General features: G+C 50.9%; 2 protein-coding genes and 1 pseudogene across 3 annotated transcripts; 1 reads left to right on the forward strand and 2 right to left on the reverse strand.

Moving 5' to 3' along the window:
- The first annotated feature begins 2,565 nt into the window (after window positions 1-2,565).
- S100A12 (S100 calcium binding protein A12) lies at window positions 2,566-3,414 on the forward strand. The gene is given in 3 exon segments (XM_028503129.2): window positions 2,566-2,569; window positions 2,868-3,025; window positions 3,250-3,414. Coding segments are annotated over 3 exon segments (300 nt in total). The 3' UTR covers window positions 3,388-3,414.
- A 1,292-nt stretch (window positions 3,415-4,706) lies between these two features.
- On the reverse strand, window positions 4,707-5,256 carry LOC114489066 (annotated as a pseudogene).
- Window positions 5,257-15,823: 10,567 nt separating this feature from the next.
- Window positions 15,824-18,341, reverse strand: S100A9 (S100 calcium binding protein A9). 2 transcript variants are annotated; one of them, XM_036015205.1, is made up of 4 exons: window positions 18,209-18,341; window positions 17,665-17,828; window positions 17,484-17,492; window positions 15,824-16,191 (listed from the first exon to the last, which is right to left on the reverse strand). In XM_036015205.1, exons 2-4 carry the CDS (start codon window positions 17,803-17,805, stop codon window positions 15,949-15,951), a joined length of 393 nt encoding a protein of 130 aa, XP_035871098.1. In that variant the 5' UTR covers window positions 17,806-17,828; window positions 18,209-18,341; the 3' UTR covers window positions 15,824-15,948. The 2 variants fall into 2 exon arrangements, with proteins under 2 accessions (XP_035871098.1, XP_028359064.1); XM_028503263.2 differs by lacking the exon at window positions 17,484-17,492 and having other exon boundaries at window positions 18,209-18,327.
- Window positions 18,342-18,997: the final 656 nt, after the last annotated feature.

Genomic DNA, 18,997 nt, shown 5'->3' on the forward strand with positions numbered 1-18,997 from the left:
GTAGTACGTTATTACTATGTGTACATAGTGATTTTATATGTAACAGTAATTTTAAAAAAATTTATTTGTTTTTAGAGAGGGGAAGGGAGGCAGAACAGAGGGAGAGAAACATCAACATGTGATTGCCTTTTGAGTGCCCCCCACGGAGAACCTGGCCCTCAGTCCAGGCATGTGCCCTGACTGGGAATGACCCTTTGGTTCGCAGTCCGGCACTCAGCCTGCTGAGTCACACCAGCCAGGGCTGTAGCAATAATTTTAAAATGAAATAATAGACTATTTTTTTAGAGGAAAAAAATTGTGCAGGAAGTAGAGTTTCCATATACTCTCTTGGCCTTGCCTCTCCCAGGTGCCCTGTTATTAACACCTATTGCACTGGGGTGGTGCATTTGCTTCAGCTGATGAGCTGACATTAATACACTGTTATTAACTGAAGTCCATAATCCTCATTATGATTCACTCTTTGCATTGTACATCTGTGGGTTTTGACAAATGCATAATGCACGTATTCACTGTTGTAGTATTATCTATCTCAAACCGTCAACAGAGGAGTGTCGCATACTTTCATTCTCCTTGGCCACCCTGAGCATCAGCCTTTCTGCCTAGTCCCAGCTTTGAGGTGTTCCTGTCAAGTGGGAGAGGCAGGGCTGGTCCAGGTGACAGCCAGGAGGCCACAGGTCTCAGTAATCCCCTTGGAAGCCCCAAGGTCAGCAGCAGGGCACTCACCATGGAGCAGGAAGGAGCATAGCCAGGGCTTGATCTTTTGCCTTGGGGCCAATCCCACCTTTTCACTGGGGTCCAGGTGGGAGGAGGGAGGAAGGTAAGGCAAGTGACATTATTCTACGTGCCAGGAACTGTGCCAGGTGCCTGCTGCTTGTTGACTCCCTCGTCTCCCTGTAGGCCTTGCTGGGCGGCACGGACGTTGGGCTGGTGCTCAGCAGGGCGAGGGGAGCTTCCTCAGAGGAAAGACAGGGGTGTAGGCCCCTCTACCACGTGACCACTGTCAGGACACAGAGGAGGGAGGTCTCTTGCAGGAGACTCCCAGTGGCCAGTGACCACGCTGGTCTGAATGAGCCACATCCATGCTGGGTGGGTAAGGGCAAAAGTAAAATTTAAACACCACACTTGATTGTTTTTAAGCACTTCCTCACATATTCTTCCTGTTGAGCCTCACCACAACTCTGGAAACTAAATGAGACCGTGAGAGGACACCCAAATTAAGAAACAGGCTCACAGAAGTCAGGGTTTGCCCAGGGGCACAGAGCTGCTCCCCGTCCTCCACTGTGGTCTGCAAAGCAGCCTCGCATAGGACCCCTTTCCAGTGTGGAATTTGGGTTGCTGGTCTTGGCCTGGCCCCACTCAGGACTCTCACCTGGGTCCTGTGAGGTGAACTCTCTGTGTTATGATTTAGGAAGGTGCCTGAACCCATGTGATACCAAATTCCAATAAGGCAGCCACGGAATTTGTGCTTCTTTGCCCCTGAGCCTAGGACAGGACTTTCCACTTAGGGATGGGAGTGGGGGTGCATCAAGGAAAGAATTTTTTAAAGGCTAATCAAGAATTGATAGCATTAGGAAAAAAAACCGAAAGAACAAAAATCAGAGTTTGACGAGAATATCTGCATCTAGCAAAATTATGTGTTTTACAGAGATTATGAACAGCTATTATTATTATTATTATTCATAACAAGAGAACTATTCTTCCTTTAGGGAAAAAGTGACAAAGCAAAGTTTTTGAAAGCAGAGAGATTAGAGTGTGAAAAGTCACTTAACCTGTCTAAACTCATTTCCCTCATCTGCAGAATGAGCGTGCTGACAGCACTCCCCCCGCGGGGGTCAGTGAAGGCAGAGCCTGGCCTGTGGCGAGTGCTCAATGCACACTCACGTTCAAAAGTGCACACACTTTACGTTTTAGAAGAGTTTTAGATTTAGGCAAAAATTGAGAAGATAATATAAGCAGTTCCTGTACACTAGCACACAGTTTTCCCCTTATGAACATTTCACATTCATCTGGTACATTTGTTACAGTTAATGAACTGCTCTTAAAAAAAAAGATTTTATTTGTATATTTTTAGAGAGAGGAGAAGGGACAGAGAAAAAGAGGGAGGGAAGCATCAATGAACCAGAGATACATTGATCAGTTGCTTCTCACACATCCTCAACTGGGAACCTAGCCTGCAACCCAGGCAGGTGCCCTGTCTGGGAATTGAACCAGTGACCTTTCAGTTCACAGGCTGGCACTCAATCCACTGGACCACACCAGCCAGGGTTATCCAAAAATTTTTTTTAATTTAAATTTTATTTTTCAGTTACAGTTGACATATAAGAATACATTAGTTTTAGGTGTACAACATAGTGATTAGACACTTACATATCTTATGAAGTGAAGGGCTGACTGCATTTTGGACCCAAGAGAACAGCCCTGGCTGTGCTAGGTAGACCCGGTCTCAGGACACAGGGATGGCAAAGTGGGTGGGCTGGGGAACGTCTGTAAGGGACCTGCGGCCAAAGTGCCATCACCTGGGGAAAAGGAACAGCCTGGGGAGCCACGAACTCTCCTCAGCTGAGCATGAGTGAGTGACCCCCTCTGAATTATACTCCCCAGGAAATACGGGGCGGTGGAACACTGGCAACTGTGGCAACTGAGGCCGATTCTTTTAGATGTTAAATGGAGTTATATATCCTCCCAACTCTCCCCCCCTCCAACCCACAGATGAGCAGTTCACCACGGACCAAACACAGAGCTGGGAGGACACAAAGCAGATGCAACGGGAAGCCATTCCTTATTTAAACGTTTGATGCAGAAAGAGAGGAGAGATGTGATGTGGGGGTGGAGGAGGAGCTGTCCTAGACTCTCTTTGTCTCCTGAAGGTGAACGTGAGACTGGGAAGACGACTAAGCTGGAAGACCACCTGGAGGGAATCATCAACGTCTTCCACCAGCACGCAGTTCAGGTGGGGGACTTTGACGCCTTCTCCAAGGGTGAGCTAAAGCAGCTGATCACAAAGGAGCTTGACAACACCATCAAGGTCGGTGGTTGCCCTTCACGGTGAACTAAAGGGTGACCGAGGGGTAAGGACTTGGGTGGGTTCAGCCTCAGTGTGAGCACCCAGGGAAGTTCTCCCCCTGCTGTGGGACAAGGGCTGCACCTCCCCCTCTCAGTTGACTCACTCTGTCACCTCAGGCTAGACTCCCTTCCTCTCTCCAGGAAGGAGGGTCTGAGCTCACTGTGTCTGCTGCCCTCTTCCCTCAGAACACCAAACATCAACCCACCATTAACAGAATATTCTGAGAACTGGATAATTTAGATGGACAGGTCATGTTTAGTGAATTTATATCCCTGGTGGCCAGTGTGCCAGAAACTGGCCATGAGAATATCCACAAACACTAGGAAGCTCTGAGTGGCTTTTCCCTAGCAAGGTCCGCAAGAAGAACTGAGGAGAAGTAAATAAATGCATTCTTCAAAAGTTCTTAACAGTGTCTGTGCACTTTTTTTCTTTCCACAACTATGGTTTTCAAACTTGATCACAACTCACCCCTGCTATTCTGACAGGTCTCATTTATAGGACCCTGGGACCCCTTTCTCTGTTTGTCATTTATTCACTACCTATTTAGTAAATGTTCACTACTTGTGCATTCATTCATTCATTCCACAAATATTCACCAAGCATCTATGATCGCCAGAAATCAAAGACACAGAGTTTCTCCCCTCTTGGAGCTTGCATTCTTTTGGGGAGGGGTAGGAAATAAATAGACAAACAAATAAAAATATATCTCATGATACACCAGTAGGTAATGAGAGGTGATATGAAGAAAGCTAAAGTGGGGAAGTCAGGTCGGGGAAGGAGGGGTGCTGGTTTGGAGAGGGTGATCAACGAATGTGTGTGAGCAGAAATCTGAGACAGGAAGGAGAGCCGCCGCAGGTATCTGGGGGCCAAGCACTCCTGGTGAGAAGAAGCTAAGGCTTTGAAGTGAACACATGCTCGACCTGCTTGAAGAACAGCACTGAAGGCAAGGTGCAGGAGCTGAGATGGGGCTGGTGGCAGGTGTGCCCCCTGCAGGGGGCAGAGAGCAGGTCCTATTTACAGACCATGGGGAGCACTTTGGACTTGTTTTTTAAGTGGGTTCAGGAGCTACTGGGGGCTTTTGAGCAAGGGAGAGAGATGATTTCACTTACACTTCTGAAGTATCACTCTGGCTGCCTTTATGGAGAAGAGATAGCAGGAGGCAGGCAAGAGTAGAAGCAGGGAGACTGGCTAAAGAAGGATTCCCCAGAGTAGCACTGGCCAAGAGAAATATAATGGGGCTACATTTCTGTTGTAATTGTAAGTGTACTTGTAGCCATAATTTGAGGAAATTAATTTTAATAATATATTTTATAAGCCCCAATAGATCAAAATTAGCATCACTTAAATAATATCAAAATTATCATTATTTTGCATTCTTCTCTTTGTTTCTAAGCCTGACATCCAGTGTGCGTTTTACACTTACAGCATGGCTCATGCTTGTGGTGGGGAGCTGTGTCCAGCTGTCACGTGTAGCTGTCCAGCTGTCATGTGTAGCTCATGGTGACTGTCCTGGAAGTGTAGCCCCAGACCTCAGGAGAGAAGGAGGACTGCACTAGGGTGGTGGTAAAGGTGGCGGCAAGGGGTGGCCAGGCTCTGGATATATTCTGAAGGTAGGATACATTTTGGAGGATTCCTCCAAAGGTTTTTTTTTCCCACAGGTGCATAAACTATTTATTAACAGACAAGGCCTAGAGATTTATTTCTTCTTGGACACACCCACAGTGAGACCCTGGTGGCCTGTGGTCTTGGTGTGCTGGCCTCGAACATGAAGACCCCAGAAGTGGTGCAGCCCTCTGTGGGCCCGAATCTTCTTCAGCTGCTTCAGGTCTTCACGAAGCTTGTTGTCCAGACCATAGAGCAGGACCTGGCTATATTTTCCATCCTTTACATCCTTCTGTGTGTTCAAGAACCTGTCCGGAATCTTGTACTGGAATGGGTTCTGCATAATGATAATAACCCGTTCCACCTCATCCTCTGTGAGCTCTCCTGCCCTCTTGGTGAGGTCGGTGTCTGCTTTTCTCAATACCACATGAGCGTATCTTCGCCTCACACCCTTAATTGCAGTGATGGCAAAGGCTATTTTTTGTCACCATCAATATTGGTGTTGAGTACTTGCAAAATGTGCTGGAACGTCTCAGGAATCACTAGAGACATGGCTGCAGTGCAGTAGGCCTCCTGTGGAAGCCAAAGGTTTTTTTCTCAGACATTGAGCTAGATGCCGAGGGCACAGAGATGAAAGACAAAATCCTTGCCTGCAGATACTCAACTTTGTTAGGGAGAACCTGGGGCAGCAGAAATCCCATACAGTGCCCTCTTTGTTTTGACATAGAAAGAGCAGCTGGCATCAGATTTATACAAAACCACAGAAGACTCCAAATAGCCAAAGCAATTTTGAGAAAAAGAATGAAGCTGGAGGTATCACACTACTTGACTTCAAATTATGCTACAGAGTTATGATAATCAAAACAGCATTGTATTGTCAGAAGAATAGACACCTAGACAAATGGAACAGAACTGAGAGCCCAGAGATAAACCCTCGTGTATATGGGCAAATAATTTTTGACAAAGGAGCCAAAAACACACAATGGAGAAAAGAAAACCTCTGCAATAAATGGTGCTGGGAAAAATGAAAAGCCAATGCAAAAGAACGAAACTAGATTACAGTTTGTCCCCATGTACAAAAAGATCAAAGAATTAAATATAAGATCTGAAACAATAAATTATCTAGAAGAAAATATAGGTACTAAAAACTTATGGAACTTGGTTGTAGAGAATGTATTGGAGATAATGTGTAGAAAGTTAGGAATCAGGACAGAGACCAGGAAATGACTGGTTTTGACCCCTGAGGCCTGGGTTTATAGATTTGCTGGACCACACACCAGAGGGACTGCACCTGTGAGACTTGAAGGTGAGGCAAAGCAGAAGCAGGAAGGAAGTGTGGAAAGTACAACAGGAGCCTGTGGTGACCCCTTTGCTGGGGATGAGGCAGGGTGGAGAGGCTGAAGATGAGGGTGAAGTGGGATTGGCAGAGGACAAAGGAATTTGGGTCCAGAGGTGATGGTCTTGTAATAGCCCCAGCCTGGAAGGCTTCTGGCATCAAGTGAGAATGGGGGAGCATTCTAGGGAGGCCCTCACTAGCTGGGTGACCTTGGGCAAATCACTTTGCCTGTCTGAACCTCTGTTTTCTTTATTTTTGAAGAATTCAAAGGAACTGAAGATACTCATTTGCAGAGTTTAGGCTAGATGAACACCCAGGTGTCACCCAGTTTTAACACTCTGAGATACTTTGATGGGATGAAGGAGAATTTAAATAGGATCTAAATTTAAGTAGGAAGGAGGTTATTCTTTGGACTAAAAGGGTGGCATCCAAGAGTATAAGGACTAAAGTTAAATTTCTGAGTGAGCGTTCAATAGATGTTAGCATTAACCAGTAAGGTACTAATTTATGTAGGAGGTAATAGTTGTAGTTGGTCAGCTACCCTCTCTCTGCAGCAGCCACAATAGGTGAAGCTTATTATAAACCACAGCAAAGACTGAGGTTATTTTTAGGGGTTACTTTTATAGTTAAAGTTGATCAGTGTTACACAAGCATCCAAGGGTGCTTAGGTACAGTCTTTCTCTAAAGGCCTTCAAACTAGACTGAGCTGTTGTTCTGCAAACTGGGATTCCTGTTCAATGCACTCACATATATCTGTGACCACTTCTGAGGGATATAGTATTAGAATCAGGTAAAAAAATAACCAAACAACAAGAAAAAAACTCAGTGTGTTGGTGGTAGGTAGATACACTTTGCCTCCTTATACAACCAAAAGAAGGATAATAAAAATTTTAAAAACAACCAGAACTGCCAGAAAATCAAACTGTATGGAAGTCTGACAACCAAAGAATTAAAGAAGAAACTTTCATCCAGACTGGGAGATGGGGTGGAGTTGGGCAGCTGGGGTGGAGAGGACATGGCAAGGTGGCAGCTGGAGGACCAGGTGGGCTAGGTGGTCCCACATTCGTGTGTGAAGTTTTTAACTGGGAGGAATAACTGGGTAGGGAGACAGACCATGCAATCCATAGTTCCAGCATGGGAAAATAAAGGCTCAAAACCTCTGGCTGTAAAAACCTGAGGGGGTTGTGACAGTGGGAGAAACTCCCAGCCTCATAGGAGAGTTTATTGGAAAGACCCATAGGGTCCTAGAATGAACACAAACCCATGCACCAGGGAATCAGAACCAGAAGGGCCCAATTTACTTGTGGGTAGAGTGGTAAGTGACTGAAAGCCAGGAGAGCAGAGCAAGTGGCATTGCTCCCTCTTGGACCCCTCCCCCACATACAGCACCACAACACAGCTAACTGGGTTGCTCCACCCTGGCAAATAGCTAAGGTTCTTCCCCTTACAACATAACAGGTGCACAGAGACAAAGAACTATGACCCAAATGAAAGAACAGATCAAAACTCCAGAAAAAGAACTAAGTGATGAAGAGATAGCCAACCTATCAGATGCAGAGTTCAAAACACTGGTAATCAGGATGATCACAGAAATGGTTGAGTATGGTTACAAAATAGTGGAAAGAGTGAAGGCTATGCAAAGTGAAATAAAGAAAAGTATACAGGTAACCAACAGTGCAGGGAGGGAAACTGGGACTCAAATCAACGGTTTGGACCAGAAGGAAGAAATAAACATTCAATCAGAACAGAATGAAGAAACAAGAATTCAAAACAATGAAGAGAGGCTTAGGAACCTCTGGGAAAACTTCAAATGCTCCAACATCTGAATCATAGGGGTGCCAGAAGAAGAAGAAGAAGAGCAAAAAATTGAAAAATTCTTTGAAAAAATAGTGAAGGAAAACTTTCCCAGTTTGACAAAGGAAACAGACTTCCAGGAAGTCCAGGAAGCTCAGAGAGTCTGAAAGAAGTTGGATCCAAGGAAGCACACACCAAGGCACATCATAATTAAGTTACCCAAGATTACAGATAAGGAGAGAATGTTAAAAGCAGCAAGAGAAAAGGAGGCAGTTACCTACAAAGGAGTTCCCATGAGACTATCAGCTGATTTCTCCAAAGAAACCTTACAGGCAAGAAGGGGCTGGGAAGAAGTATTCAAAGTCGTGAAATTCAAGGACCTCCATCCAAGATGACTCTATCTAGCAAAGCTATCATTTAGAATGGGAGGGCAGATAAAGTGCTTCCCAGATAAGTTCAAGTTAAAGGAGTTCATCATCACTAAGCCCTTATTATATGAAATGTTAAGGAGACTTATCTAAGAAAAAGAAGAAGATAAAATATATGAACAGTAAAATGACAACAAACTCACAACTATCAACAATTGAACCTAAAAAAAGCAAAAACAATAGTGAACTAAGCAAACAACTAGAATAGGAACAGAATCACAGAAATGGAGATCACATGAAGTGTTATCAGTGGGGAGGAGGAGGGGAGAATAGGGGAAAAGGTACAGGGAGTAAGATGCATAAATGGTAGATAGAAAATAGACAGGGTGAGGTTAAGGATAGTATATGAAATGGAGAAACCAAAGAACTTATATGTATGACCCATGGACATGAACTAAGGGGGTGGGGAATGAGGGTAGGAGGGGAGGTGCAGGTCAGAGGGAAATAAAGGGAAGGAAAAAAATGGGACAACTGTAATAGCATAATCAATAAAATATATTTTAACAAAAAAAGAGAAAAACTCAGTGCATTTGCTATTTTGAAAACATTCACCAGCCGTGACTTTGTTTCAAAACAACCAATTGAACCACAAACTGAACTTAAGTCCTGTTTTTAAAAAGTTTAAGGGCCCCCAAGCTTGGTCAGAATCCATCCGAGGCACCTGAGGGGAATGGAAAGCGTCCTCGACCTGGAATCACATGTGCTTGGTTAGCTCCCAGCTCAACTGCTTCTTGGAGTTTGAGCAAGTGACTGCCCTCCTTTGAACCTGAATTTTTTTGTTTCTGAAGTGCAGTACTTGGACGAGGTGATCTCTAGTCCGTCCATGAAAATGCACAGCCTAGTCTCCCGACGTTGGCAGGTACCATGAAACGAGCCAGCGAACGTGAGGACTGTTGGAGCCGCAGGACCTCAGACACTGACCTGTCCTCACCAGCCTCCCGCCTTCAACTGCCAGCTGCCTCCTGTCAGCTGCCGTGAGCCCTAGTCTCCAGCCATCCCAGAACCTTCTCCAGTGTCCCCATGAGCTGGCAGACTTCTCGGATTTGCATCTGGTGTCCTGTTGTTCACTTTGTCTGAGGTGCCCCCTCTCCCCTTCACTCACATTGTACAGAGTCTGCTCTGTTCCAGCACCAGGCGGCTGGGCCCTTGTTTAGCTCTGGAAGTCCTGCTTGTCTGCCGAGACCCAACCCAAATGTTACATCCTCCTGGGAGCTCACCCACTCACACACCCTCACATTTCCACCTCCGTCCAGTGTAGTCTGCAGCTTGGGGACACCAGGCCTCATCTGCCTGTTCTGCTCTCAGGCTCCTGTGGGGACGACTAGTCTGACAGAAGCCTCTGGGCAAGGGTGTCAGTGTGTGATAAGGGACCAATGTCACTGTCTTGGGAGCTATGTGTACCCCACCCTGCCCTTCAGGAAGACATTTCAGACAGGCTCTTGGCACAACGCAGGCAGTGCCAACTGGTGTATCAGGGCTTTGGAAGTCAGGAGAAGGCTCTGGATTCAGTGGGGTGGCTGCCAGAGCCCCAGAGCAGGAGTAGCTGGGACTCAGCATTTTAACGTGACCAATAGAAAATCTTCAAAGTTGAAAGAAAGCAAACTAGACTGCAAAACCCTGACTTCCTGTGTGTCTCTGATTTCTCTTGTTGCCTAACACAGCCCTTTCAAAACCCACTCTGAGGAAGCTTTCCTCATACCTTCACCTGTCTCCCCTGCCTCCACTCTAGCCAAGAAGACAAAAAACCAAAAAACAAAAAAACCCAAACAAACAGAAAAACACCTCCTCTGTGCTCCCAGGGGTTTGTGCTCATCAGCCACCTCCGCTTCTCTTTCTCTACAACATAATATTGAAAATATCCACTTGGGCGTCTGTGGCCCCCATGAGACTGAGGGCTCCTTGAGCAGCCTTCTGACTGGTCCCCAAACTTCTGCTCTGGATTGGCCAGCCCTCTCCGCAGGGAGCCAGGATGACCTCCTCCACTTGGCAGTCGTGTGGAGTCACTTGCCTGATCAAGACCCTCTGGTTTTCAGTGCTCCTCATTCAGATCTCACTTTCACTGTTACTGGCTCCCACCTCCCCGCCTCGCCCCCCCTCCCCCACTGCCCGCGGCACACCCAGTCACTTTATCCTGTCACTCTTTATTTCTTTAGTCCTTACCTGAGGACATGTTTGATTTTTAGAGAAAAATCTCTCTCTCTCTCTCTAGATTGGTTACCTCTCATAAGCACCCTGACCCAGAAAACCCCTGCAACCTAAGTATGTGACCAGGAATTGAGCCGGAAATCTTTTGGTGCATGGAATGATGCTCCAGCCAACTGAGCCACACGGCCAGGGCTATCATGTCACTCTTTTATTTTCTTCGAGAAACTCATCGCCATCTGAACTTATCTATTGTTTATTCTTTGTCTGACTCTCCCCTAGAGGTAAGCTCAGGAGAGCTGGGATTTGCTCCTTTGGTGGCCCCCACCTCGGAGGGCGCCCCAACGGCAGTAGCGCCTCTGTGGCCGTCTCTGAGCGAAGGAATGGCTGCTGCATGTTGGAGTTAATAGAGCTCCTGTTTCCTACCCAAGCGAATGAGCAGCAGACAGAAAATGCTAGTGAGACGCTTGTGGTGGCGGAGGGGAGCGCGGAGGACTTGGAGGGCGGCGCATGGGTTTGGGAGGCCTTGCCGTGGAGCCAACTCCTCTGCCCAGACCTCAGCAATATTTGAAGGCACTTGTCCTGGCCCCTGCTCCTCTTTTCCGGGTTCAGCATCCTCAGCCCTTCAACTGTTTTCTCTTGTGATCGTTCCTTCCATTATTTACAGGCACCTCACAAGCTGAGCATATCCACTTCCTTTGGAGTCACCCTTGGTTAGGCGTGACCCCGAGTTACTTTCTAAGGCATTCCCATCCCCGGAACCCCAGTTACTTGGGACTGCACTCACTGACAAGACCCCAGGAGGGCAGTGAGCAGCCAGGGAGGGAGCGACTGACAGGAGAGTGGAGAGAGAGGAGCGGGGCAGGCGCGATGGAAGGGGAGAGGCGGGGAGAGGCGAGGGAGGGAAGAGACTCCAGCTGGGGCTGCCCCCAGCTGTGTGTCAGACTCCTGTCCCCCCTGCACCTGCCTCTGCCGCCACCTCCTCTTCGCTCCTCACCTCAGGCAACAGGACTTGAGCAACCAGTTGTTTCAGTCCTGTTGTCACTTTGGTCATTGGAATGTCAAAACCCATGACACAGGGCTTTCTAAAATGTATGTTTTCAGCAACTGCTGGGAGGTGGGCAGGGCACTGAGGCGGGGATCTGGAGTTTATTTCAGAGCAGGGCTGGTGTCAGGGTTGTGCAAGATTGCCTCACCACCCCACCGGGCTGGCGAAAGCTGAAGCAAATCTTGGGGAACAGCGCAAAAGTGTTTTCTTTATCCTCCAGGGCAGGGGTGTCAAACTTGTTTTCACCAGGGGCCACATCAGCCTCATGGTTGCCTTCCAAGGGCTGAAACGATTTTAGGCTGTATAAGTGTAACTACTCCTTAACTGCTAAGGATTTGAAATTACATTTGGCCCTTCGATGGCAACCTCGAGGCTGATGTGGCCCCTGGTGAAAATGAGTCTGACACCCCTGCTCTAGGGACTGCAGGGCATGCCTGCCCAGGGAGATGGGGCCTGGCACTTGAGATCCTGGCTGAATTCATGTTCTCAGAGAAGTGACCTTGACAATGGTGGTAGCCTCTCCTGGGCCTTGTGCCGCTGGTCTCATTCCCATGCCAAATCCACATCTCACAGGGACAATTTCTTAAAATACAGTTATGATGATATCATTCCTACCCTAAAACCTTCACTGCTCCTGCCCTCCATTCTCCTGCTGAAAGTGTGAGCGCTGTGGCCCAGCGTCTGCCCCGCTTTCCTCTCTCCCTCCCTGACCCCCTTGAGCCCAGGGGCTCCTCAGTGCCGCCCAGACCCCACCTCCACCCGCGTCCAGGCCTTTGCACACATGCTCTCCTATGTCTCAGGCATCTGCATGTTTCTTCTGGGACGCCTGCCACTGCCATGCTCGATGCCACTGTAATCCCTGCCTGCCATGGTGACAGCCTGGCTGACGGTCAGCCTTCCCGCCTCAAAGCCTCCCAGAACTTTTCACCTTGCTGGCCCAGCATTTTCCATATTTGAATTACTTGAGGAGCTGTCTTGCCTGCCCTGCAGTCCTGGGAGTGCCTTAATGACAGGGTGAAGCCTTCTTTTTCCCGGGGGCCCCTCGGAGCGTTATGGTGTCTGACATACAGTGAGTCCGCGATGAGCGTCTGCTGAGTGGACTGACAAGTGACTGATGCGATCACTCACCTCCACCCCTGGTTCCGGGAGCATCTCGCATCGCCCTGGCCCTGGAGCACAGTCAGAGTATTGTTAAGTATCTGGGCAGGGTCTGGCAGCTTAGTCTGAGACTGCTGCTTCCTCATCCTCTTGACAGCCATCCAGAAGTTCAGGCTCCACAGCTAAGGACAGCAGGTGACCTCCGATGACAGGTTCGCTGTTCTTCAGTAACTGTGATGTCAGGGAAACCCCGAAGTTCTTGTTTTCCAAAAAGACACATTAATCATACAAGTAGTCACCAATTCTTACTTGGGGTGGACATCTTAACCTTGACATTGACACCGTCGTTCCCTCTCAGAGGGAAGAAGCCAGCTCTCCTCTACTCAACAGAATCAGGGTTTTTCTGGAGTGGAAGGGGCTAACTCATCTTGACCAGCTCTTTTAAATATGTTTAAAGAAAATTCCACCGGGCTGTGTAAAGCGCCTGGCTGTCAGGCCCCCTCCCCTGGGTCTAGAGCAATCTCTGACTCTCAGGACAAGCTAGCAGAGCAGTAAGGTGAAGGAAGAGTGCTTGACGTCTAGAAGCTCTGTCCCCTGCCGCCCTGCTGTTCCACCGTCTCCCAGCATGTAGGTTGCATGTGGACATGTCCCTGATGCCCACAGCTGTCCCCATCTCACTCTCCAGCCCATCAGGTCCTAGGACCACCCTAACTTCACTTACTTTTCCATAAGTCTCACTGACAGCTTGCTCCCTGCTGGCACCAGGGGACATGTGGCGAATCAGCCGCAGTCCCTGCCTGCGGGGCCATGCCAGACTTGTTGATAAGGGTTTCCAATCCCACATTGGAAGTGCAAAGGGAGAAGTATCCAAGAGTTCGATGGGCCTGACAGAAGAAGTCTTTATATACTTAAGGAAAGTGAGTGGTCAGGGAAGTCTCCATGGAGGCGATGACACCAAGACACCAGGGTGGGGAGGACATTCTTGGTGCAAAGGCTCAGAGGCTAGAGGAAAGCTGGATGCCATTCAGGGAAATGTTTTGAAGAAGTAGGTGGGTGGCTGCATGCATGAAAAGGGTTAGGTTTCTCTGTGTCCCCACGGATGTGGAGGGAAACTAGCATTAATGCCCCACAGGCCCAAGGAGACAGATTCTGGCTCCACGAACTGGAAGGCTTTCTAAGTGCCAGTGACAAAGGAGCAAGCTCCCCTTCCCAGAGGGGTGCAGGCAGGGCCCTGGCTACCACTGGGCATGAATGTTGGGGAGAATCACTCAAGTGTGGGGCTAAGGCAGGCTGGGTTAAATCAACAATGTTCAAATGTTTTTTCAAGACAAATCTCTTTATTTAAATGGCACCTTCTAGGGTACAACAGGTAGAGGTTGGCATGACTGAAAAAACCTGGGGAGGGGGCCTCAGACTCCATCACCTTGCTGCCCCCCTACCTGGCAGTTTGACATTCCATGATACCCAGAAGCTTTCCATATGCTGAACTCATTCCCACCCTCCTTTCTCCATACCTGTCCCTGAGAAGAGAGCATGGAACATGTGAGGAATTCGAGAACACCCGGACAGCCAATAGTAGGTTGGAACATACTATGCATCAGCCACTGCTCTAGGTGCTGGGAGTCAAGCAGAGAACGAGGCAGACGGCACCAGCGGGGAGCTCACAGACCAGTGGGAGGCAGAGTCACAAATGTAATTGTGGCACATTCCCCTCCCCTCCCTTCCCCTGCCCCATCTCCTCTCCTGCCCCGGACCCTGCGCCACTTTACCTGAAGCATGGATTCCTGGCCAAGCCACCGACAGAGCCCAGCCAGGGCCTCCCAGCTCCCGGGCGGGTTCTCTTTCCCCTCCAGAGCTGCCCTCAGAAGGGGTGGCCCCTACGGGACCTGAGAGGAGTTGAGCAGGGCTGTCGGAAATGAGTGTGGCCAGATGTCTGGTCCCCAGGTTAGGCAGGGAAGGAACTGGGGGGTCCTAAACTCTCTTGCCCAAGCTCACAGCCTGGAGAAGTTTCTGGAGATGTCCCCCGCTCTGCAGTGGGAGCCCTCCTAGTTGTGTGCCCACAGCAGAGGCCCAGGGCCATGAGAGCAGGGTGGCCTGGTCTGTTGCAGCGGGGCGTGCGGGAGAGCAGAAAGCTGCAGTCTGCTTCACAGCTCCCTTCCTCACCCTCAGCTGCCGGCTGGGGAGGCGGCTGGGAGGGGCAGCGGCCGAAGCCAGCTGGTTCTGAGGCCCTTGGCCAACTGCGCCACTGCAGGACTTTGGGCTGGTCCCTTCCCCACTCTGTGCCGCACTTTATTTAGTCACTGGTAACATGGGGGATAGAGGACTGTCAGCCTTTCTCCAGCTCCTCCAAATCCTAATTCTGTTGGTCTTTTCTCTGTGGAATCCTTCCACAGGGCAGGGACAGCACCCTTGATTTGGGCTATGGTCTTTGGAAGGCCTGTCCCAGCCTGATGACGCTCTCAGGACAGGGGGCAGAAAGAGAGGGCAGAGAAGTCTCTGGGATGTCTCTGCAGTGGGTGGCGGGGTCTGGAGACTGCTGGAGGGCAGAAGCTGGGAGCCAGGCCCAACAACAGGTTAGCCGAGAGAAGCAGGTGCCCCTGCTGGCCTGAGCGCTCACCTCCTGAAGGCACCTTGGTCACCTCAGTGAGGTCAGCTTGCCCTCAGACTCAGAGCCAGAATCTTCAGGCCTGGAAGGCTCTCTGGACCCAGAGTCCAACCTCCTCATGGGCTGGTGGGCATGGGCTGGACTCCCTGAGTTTCATCCGTGCGCACAAGCGTCCATGGGGAGCAGGAGAGATGCCTCATTTAGGAGACACCAGCTGCTCCCGTGGACTCAGAACCTCATTTGTGGATAAACACACCCCATCTGTCCTTGTTTTCAAGGCCCGAGCTCCAGTATCCCCCCTCAGACACTGTCTGAGATGCTCCAGAGGAGTCAGGCTCTATTTGGAGAGAAATGGCTGTGTGAACAGCCTTGGGTGAAGAGGGGGTCGTGGCGGGGTGGTGGCTGGCATGTCCAGAGGGTGGGATACGCCCCTTTTTACTTTCTGTGGTGACAAGGGCCAATGTGACAGGCTGGACAGGGGAGTCCTGAGCTGGGCTGGCATGACCGGGCCCTGAGCAGTGGGGCCTGAGGTTGGAGCAAGGCGACAGTCAGGAGGTGAGCCCAAGGGGCTCAGAACAGAACTGCATCACTGAGGCTTCTCATCTTGTTTCTACGAACAAAGGGGCTCGGCCCCAGTTAAAGGGCGTGGGGTCTGACCCAGACCCCCGGGAGGGCCAGGTCGGGGGTGGAAGAAGCACGCAGAGCGCTGGCTTGGAGGAACACTTTATTTGATCCCAGCCCCCAGCCCCTAGCCCCCAGCCCTGCTGCTGAGGCGGCGTGGCGCACAGCCCTGGTGCCCTCGTTCAGGGACGGGGTGGCCTGGCCTCCTGATTAGTGGCTGTGGCCACCCTGGCTTTGGCCACCCTGGCTTTGGCAGGAGCCGCGGCTCTCCCCGAAGCCTTTCCCATGCTGGTGGTCATGCCCTCTGTGGCCATCCTTGTGCATCTCCTCGTGGGCTGCTTCCGTCAGCTTGGCCACCAGCATGGCGAACTCCTCGAAGCTCAGCTGCTTATCTCCACTTGTGTCCAGGTCCTCCAAGATCTCTTTTATGGCCGCCTCATTCCTATTCTCCTTCTGTGGGTTGAGAGACAGGATGGTCAGGGCTGGGGATGGGTAGCATAGCAAAGGACCCGATGGCTCCTGGGCCTCAATCCCAAAATTGAAAACGACTGTCGACGGGGCGCCATTCACTTTCCAATGACTGTGCACACCACTTGGGTTGGCCTCAGAGCCAGTCTTGTCCCACCCCTCCACTCCTGGCTCCTGGCCACTGTGCCCCTCCTTTCCTTGCCTCTTCCTTCCGTCTCACGGTTACAAGATTACAAGTTAGTGACGCTCATTCAACCTGTGTAACGGGAGGCACCGAGGAAAAGAGGGCCCTTGGGACCTTGTGCAGGGACGGAGAGCAGTGAGTTTGGGCAGGTTCCAGCAGAGCCACCTGCTGGCTGAGGCACTCGGCTAAGCCCCCTCTGGAGCCTGTGCGTGCCCAGCTCCTCTCCCAGGCCCTCCCCCCATGCTGCGCTCCCTCACCATCTATTTTGGCTGCACTTTGCTGTCGCCCTGGGAAAGACTAGCCGTCACTCCTGGGTAGCCCACTGGCCAGGTCCCAGCTTTCCCTCCTGGCCTGTCACTCTGCTTCTGGCAGAGGGGGTGGGGTGGGGAATGGGACAGGCTCAGGCCACACAGGAAGCCTGGCCAGCACTAACCTCCGTTGTGGACCCTGACCCAGCGTCCTGCTTGCTGAGGTCTGGCCAGTGGAGGGCTGTCAGCATCCCTGATATCTCCTGCTGCTGCAACTCCCCACCCCACCGAGGTGGGGGCTGGCCCCCTCCCCCAGGATGCCCACCCAGGTGTGGAGCTGAGACTGGGAGCCAGGTGCCCCACCGTCTTAGTCCAGGCCTTTGTTCCCCCAAAGCCCCCAAAGTTGTGAAGAAACCTAAAATATCTGGTGGAACAAATCCCTTTTTTCTTAGAACTGCTGAGCCCTTTTTTGATGGGCAGATGCAGGCGCGTCCCTGGGAGGTGTGCACGTCCAGGCGGGGCAGCGTCCCCCACCTGCCATCTGTCCGTTTCCTGCCAGAGACCCTTCCCGTCGGACAGCACCCTCAGGCCTCCTCTCACCGCAGCTGAGCCCGGCCGGTCCGCTCGGCTTCTGCCAAGGCTCCTTCGTCCTCAGGTGCTTGCCTGCCCAGCCCCACTCACCTACAGCATCTCTCACTCTCTCTCAGGCTCAAATTGACACTGGATTTACCTGTGCCCTTTATCAGTCAGCACCTTTACTGTGTGTCACTCCCGTTGGGAGTCAGGTCCCTGTTCACCACCACAGGCCCCTGCCCGGGCAGGGCTGGCACACAGCCCAGGGTCACTCCCTCTTTCTTGACCCTGCCTGTGCCATCTCGGCTGGAGCGCCCGTAGTGCTGGGCTGCCGCTGCCGGCTGGGCTGAAGGCTCACACTTTCCTGCTGGCTGCTGCAGACCGCACCCCACCCTCCATCCTTAGCCCAGGCCCTTGCCAGGCTGGGTCAGGCCGCCGGGAGTCCAGCCCTACCTGGAGGAAGTTGGGTAGCTCTTTTTGCACCAGCTCTTTGAATTCATTCTGGTTCAGCCTGTCAGTGTGCGCCTCTTGCCTGGAGTACTGGTGGAAAATTTTGATGACGTTGTTGATGCTGCATTCCATCAGTGACGGCATTTTGTCCCCTGTGTTCTTGTGCTCTGCGCAGAGGAGAAGCAAGGGGTGCTTAGAGAAAAAAAAAAAAACGCTGTCACCCTTCCTCATCACCTCCTACTGGCTGCTCACAGAAATGAAGGGGGAAATGATAAAATGAACGCGATTTTTATTGAGCTGGGAGATGACCCTGCCCCACATGTGGGAGAAACGATTTTTAGAATATCTGGAGAATGTCAGAAAGCAGAGCACGTGCGAACAGGAGGCTTCAGCAGAACAGGACCTAACAAAATGTGAAGGGAGCTTAAAGCGAGCGAATTAGTCAAGGAGGGCTTCCAGGAGGAGGGTTTGAAAGGGAGACTGGTAGAAGGTGAAAAGGAAGGCTCAGCAGGCAGGCTCCTGCCAGGGAGGCTGGCAGCTCACTTACCAACGCTGAGGAGTCAGAGAGAGAAGTTTGACAGTGGACTGTGGGACCAGCATTTATAGGCCTCCCCTGGCGGGGACACTCAGCCCTCTAGTGGGAAGATTGCTTCACAGGCCATCGGTGTGGCAACTTGGAGCTGGGCTGCCAGGAAGGGGGCTGGGGCGGAACAGGAAATGTTCACATAGATCCTTTTGCCTTTTTGTGAAATTCCCAGACCCAGGTCAGGAGCTGGTTGGGGAGGAAGTTGCTGGGTTAGCTCACTTCTCCTCCACCCCACCCGCCTGCCCTCACTGAGCAAGCTGCCTCTCCTCTGGCACCCCTCCCTCGCCTCTCCCCTCCTTGAGTTTGTACCTTCCCTGTGACAGCCAGTGGCTGGTGGGGGGCTGGGGACCCCTGGGGGCGGTGGGCAGACCCACTCAGCCTACCCCAGTGAGCAGCCCAGCACGGATGGCTGAGCCTTCCCCTTCCTGGCTCTGCGATAAGTGCTCTGTGGAGGGCGAGGGGTTGGAGTGGGGTTTTTGGATTCACAGGGGGTGAACCTGGGTTGGAGGGGTGGGGGTGGGGTGGGGGGTAAGGTGGTCAACCCCCTTGTATGACGAGGTCACATAGCTGGTTGGTGACATAGCAGGAACTGGGCTCTGGCATCCTGGTGCTTGGCTAAGGGTGACTGGATCACCCCTCCCTCTTGTAGCCTGAAGGAGAGACCCTTGGGGCTGAAGTGTTTCCAGGGGTTGTCAGTGTTAACTCTCCTAAATCCTGCTAGTGGGAACCACACCCTTAAGGAGCTTATAA

The sequence above is a fragment of the Phyllostomus discolor genome, chromosome 14 (genome assembly GCF_004126475.2).
Source record: "Phyllostomus discolor isolate MPI-MPIP mPhyDis1 chromosome 14, mPhyDis1.pri.v3, whole genome shotgun sequence".
NCBI lineage: Eukaryota > Metazoa > Chordata > Mammalia > Chiroptera > Phyllostomidae > Phyllostomus > Phyllostomus discolor.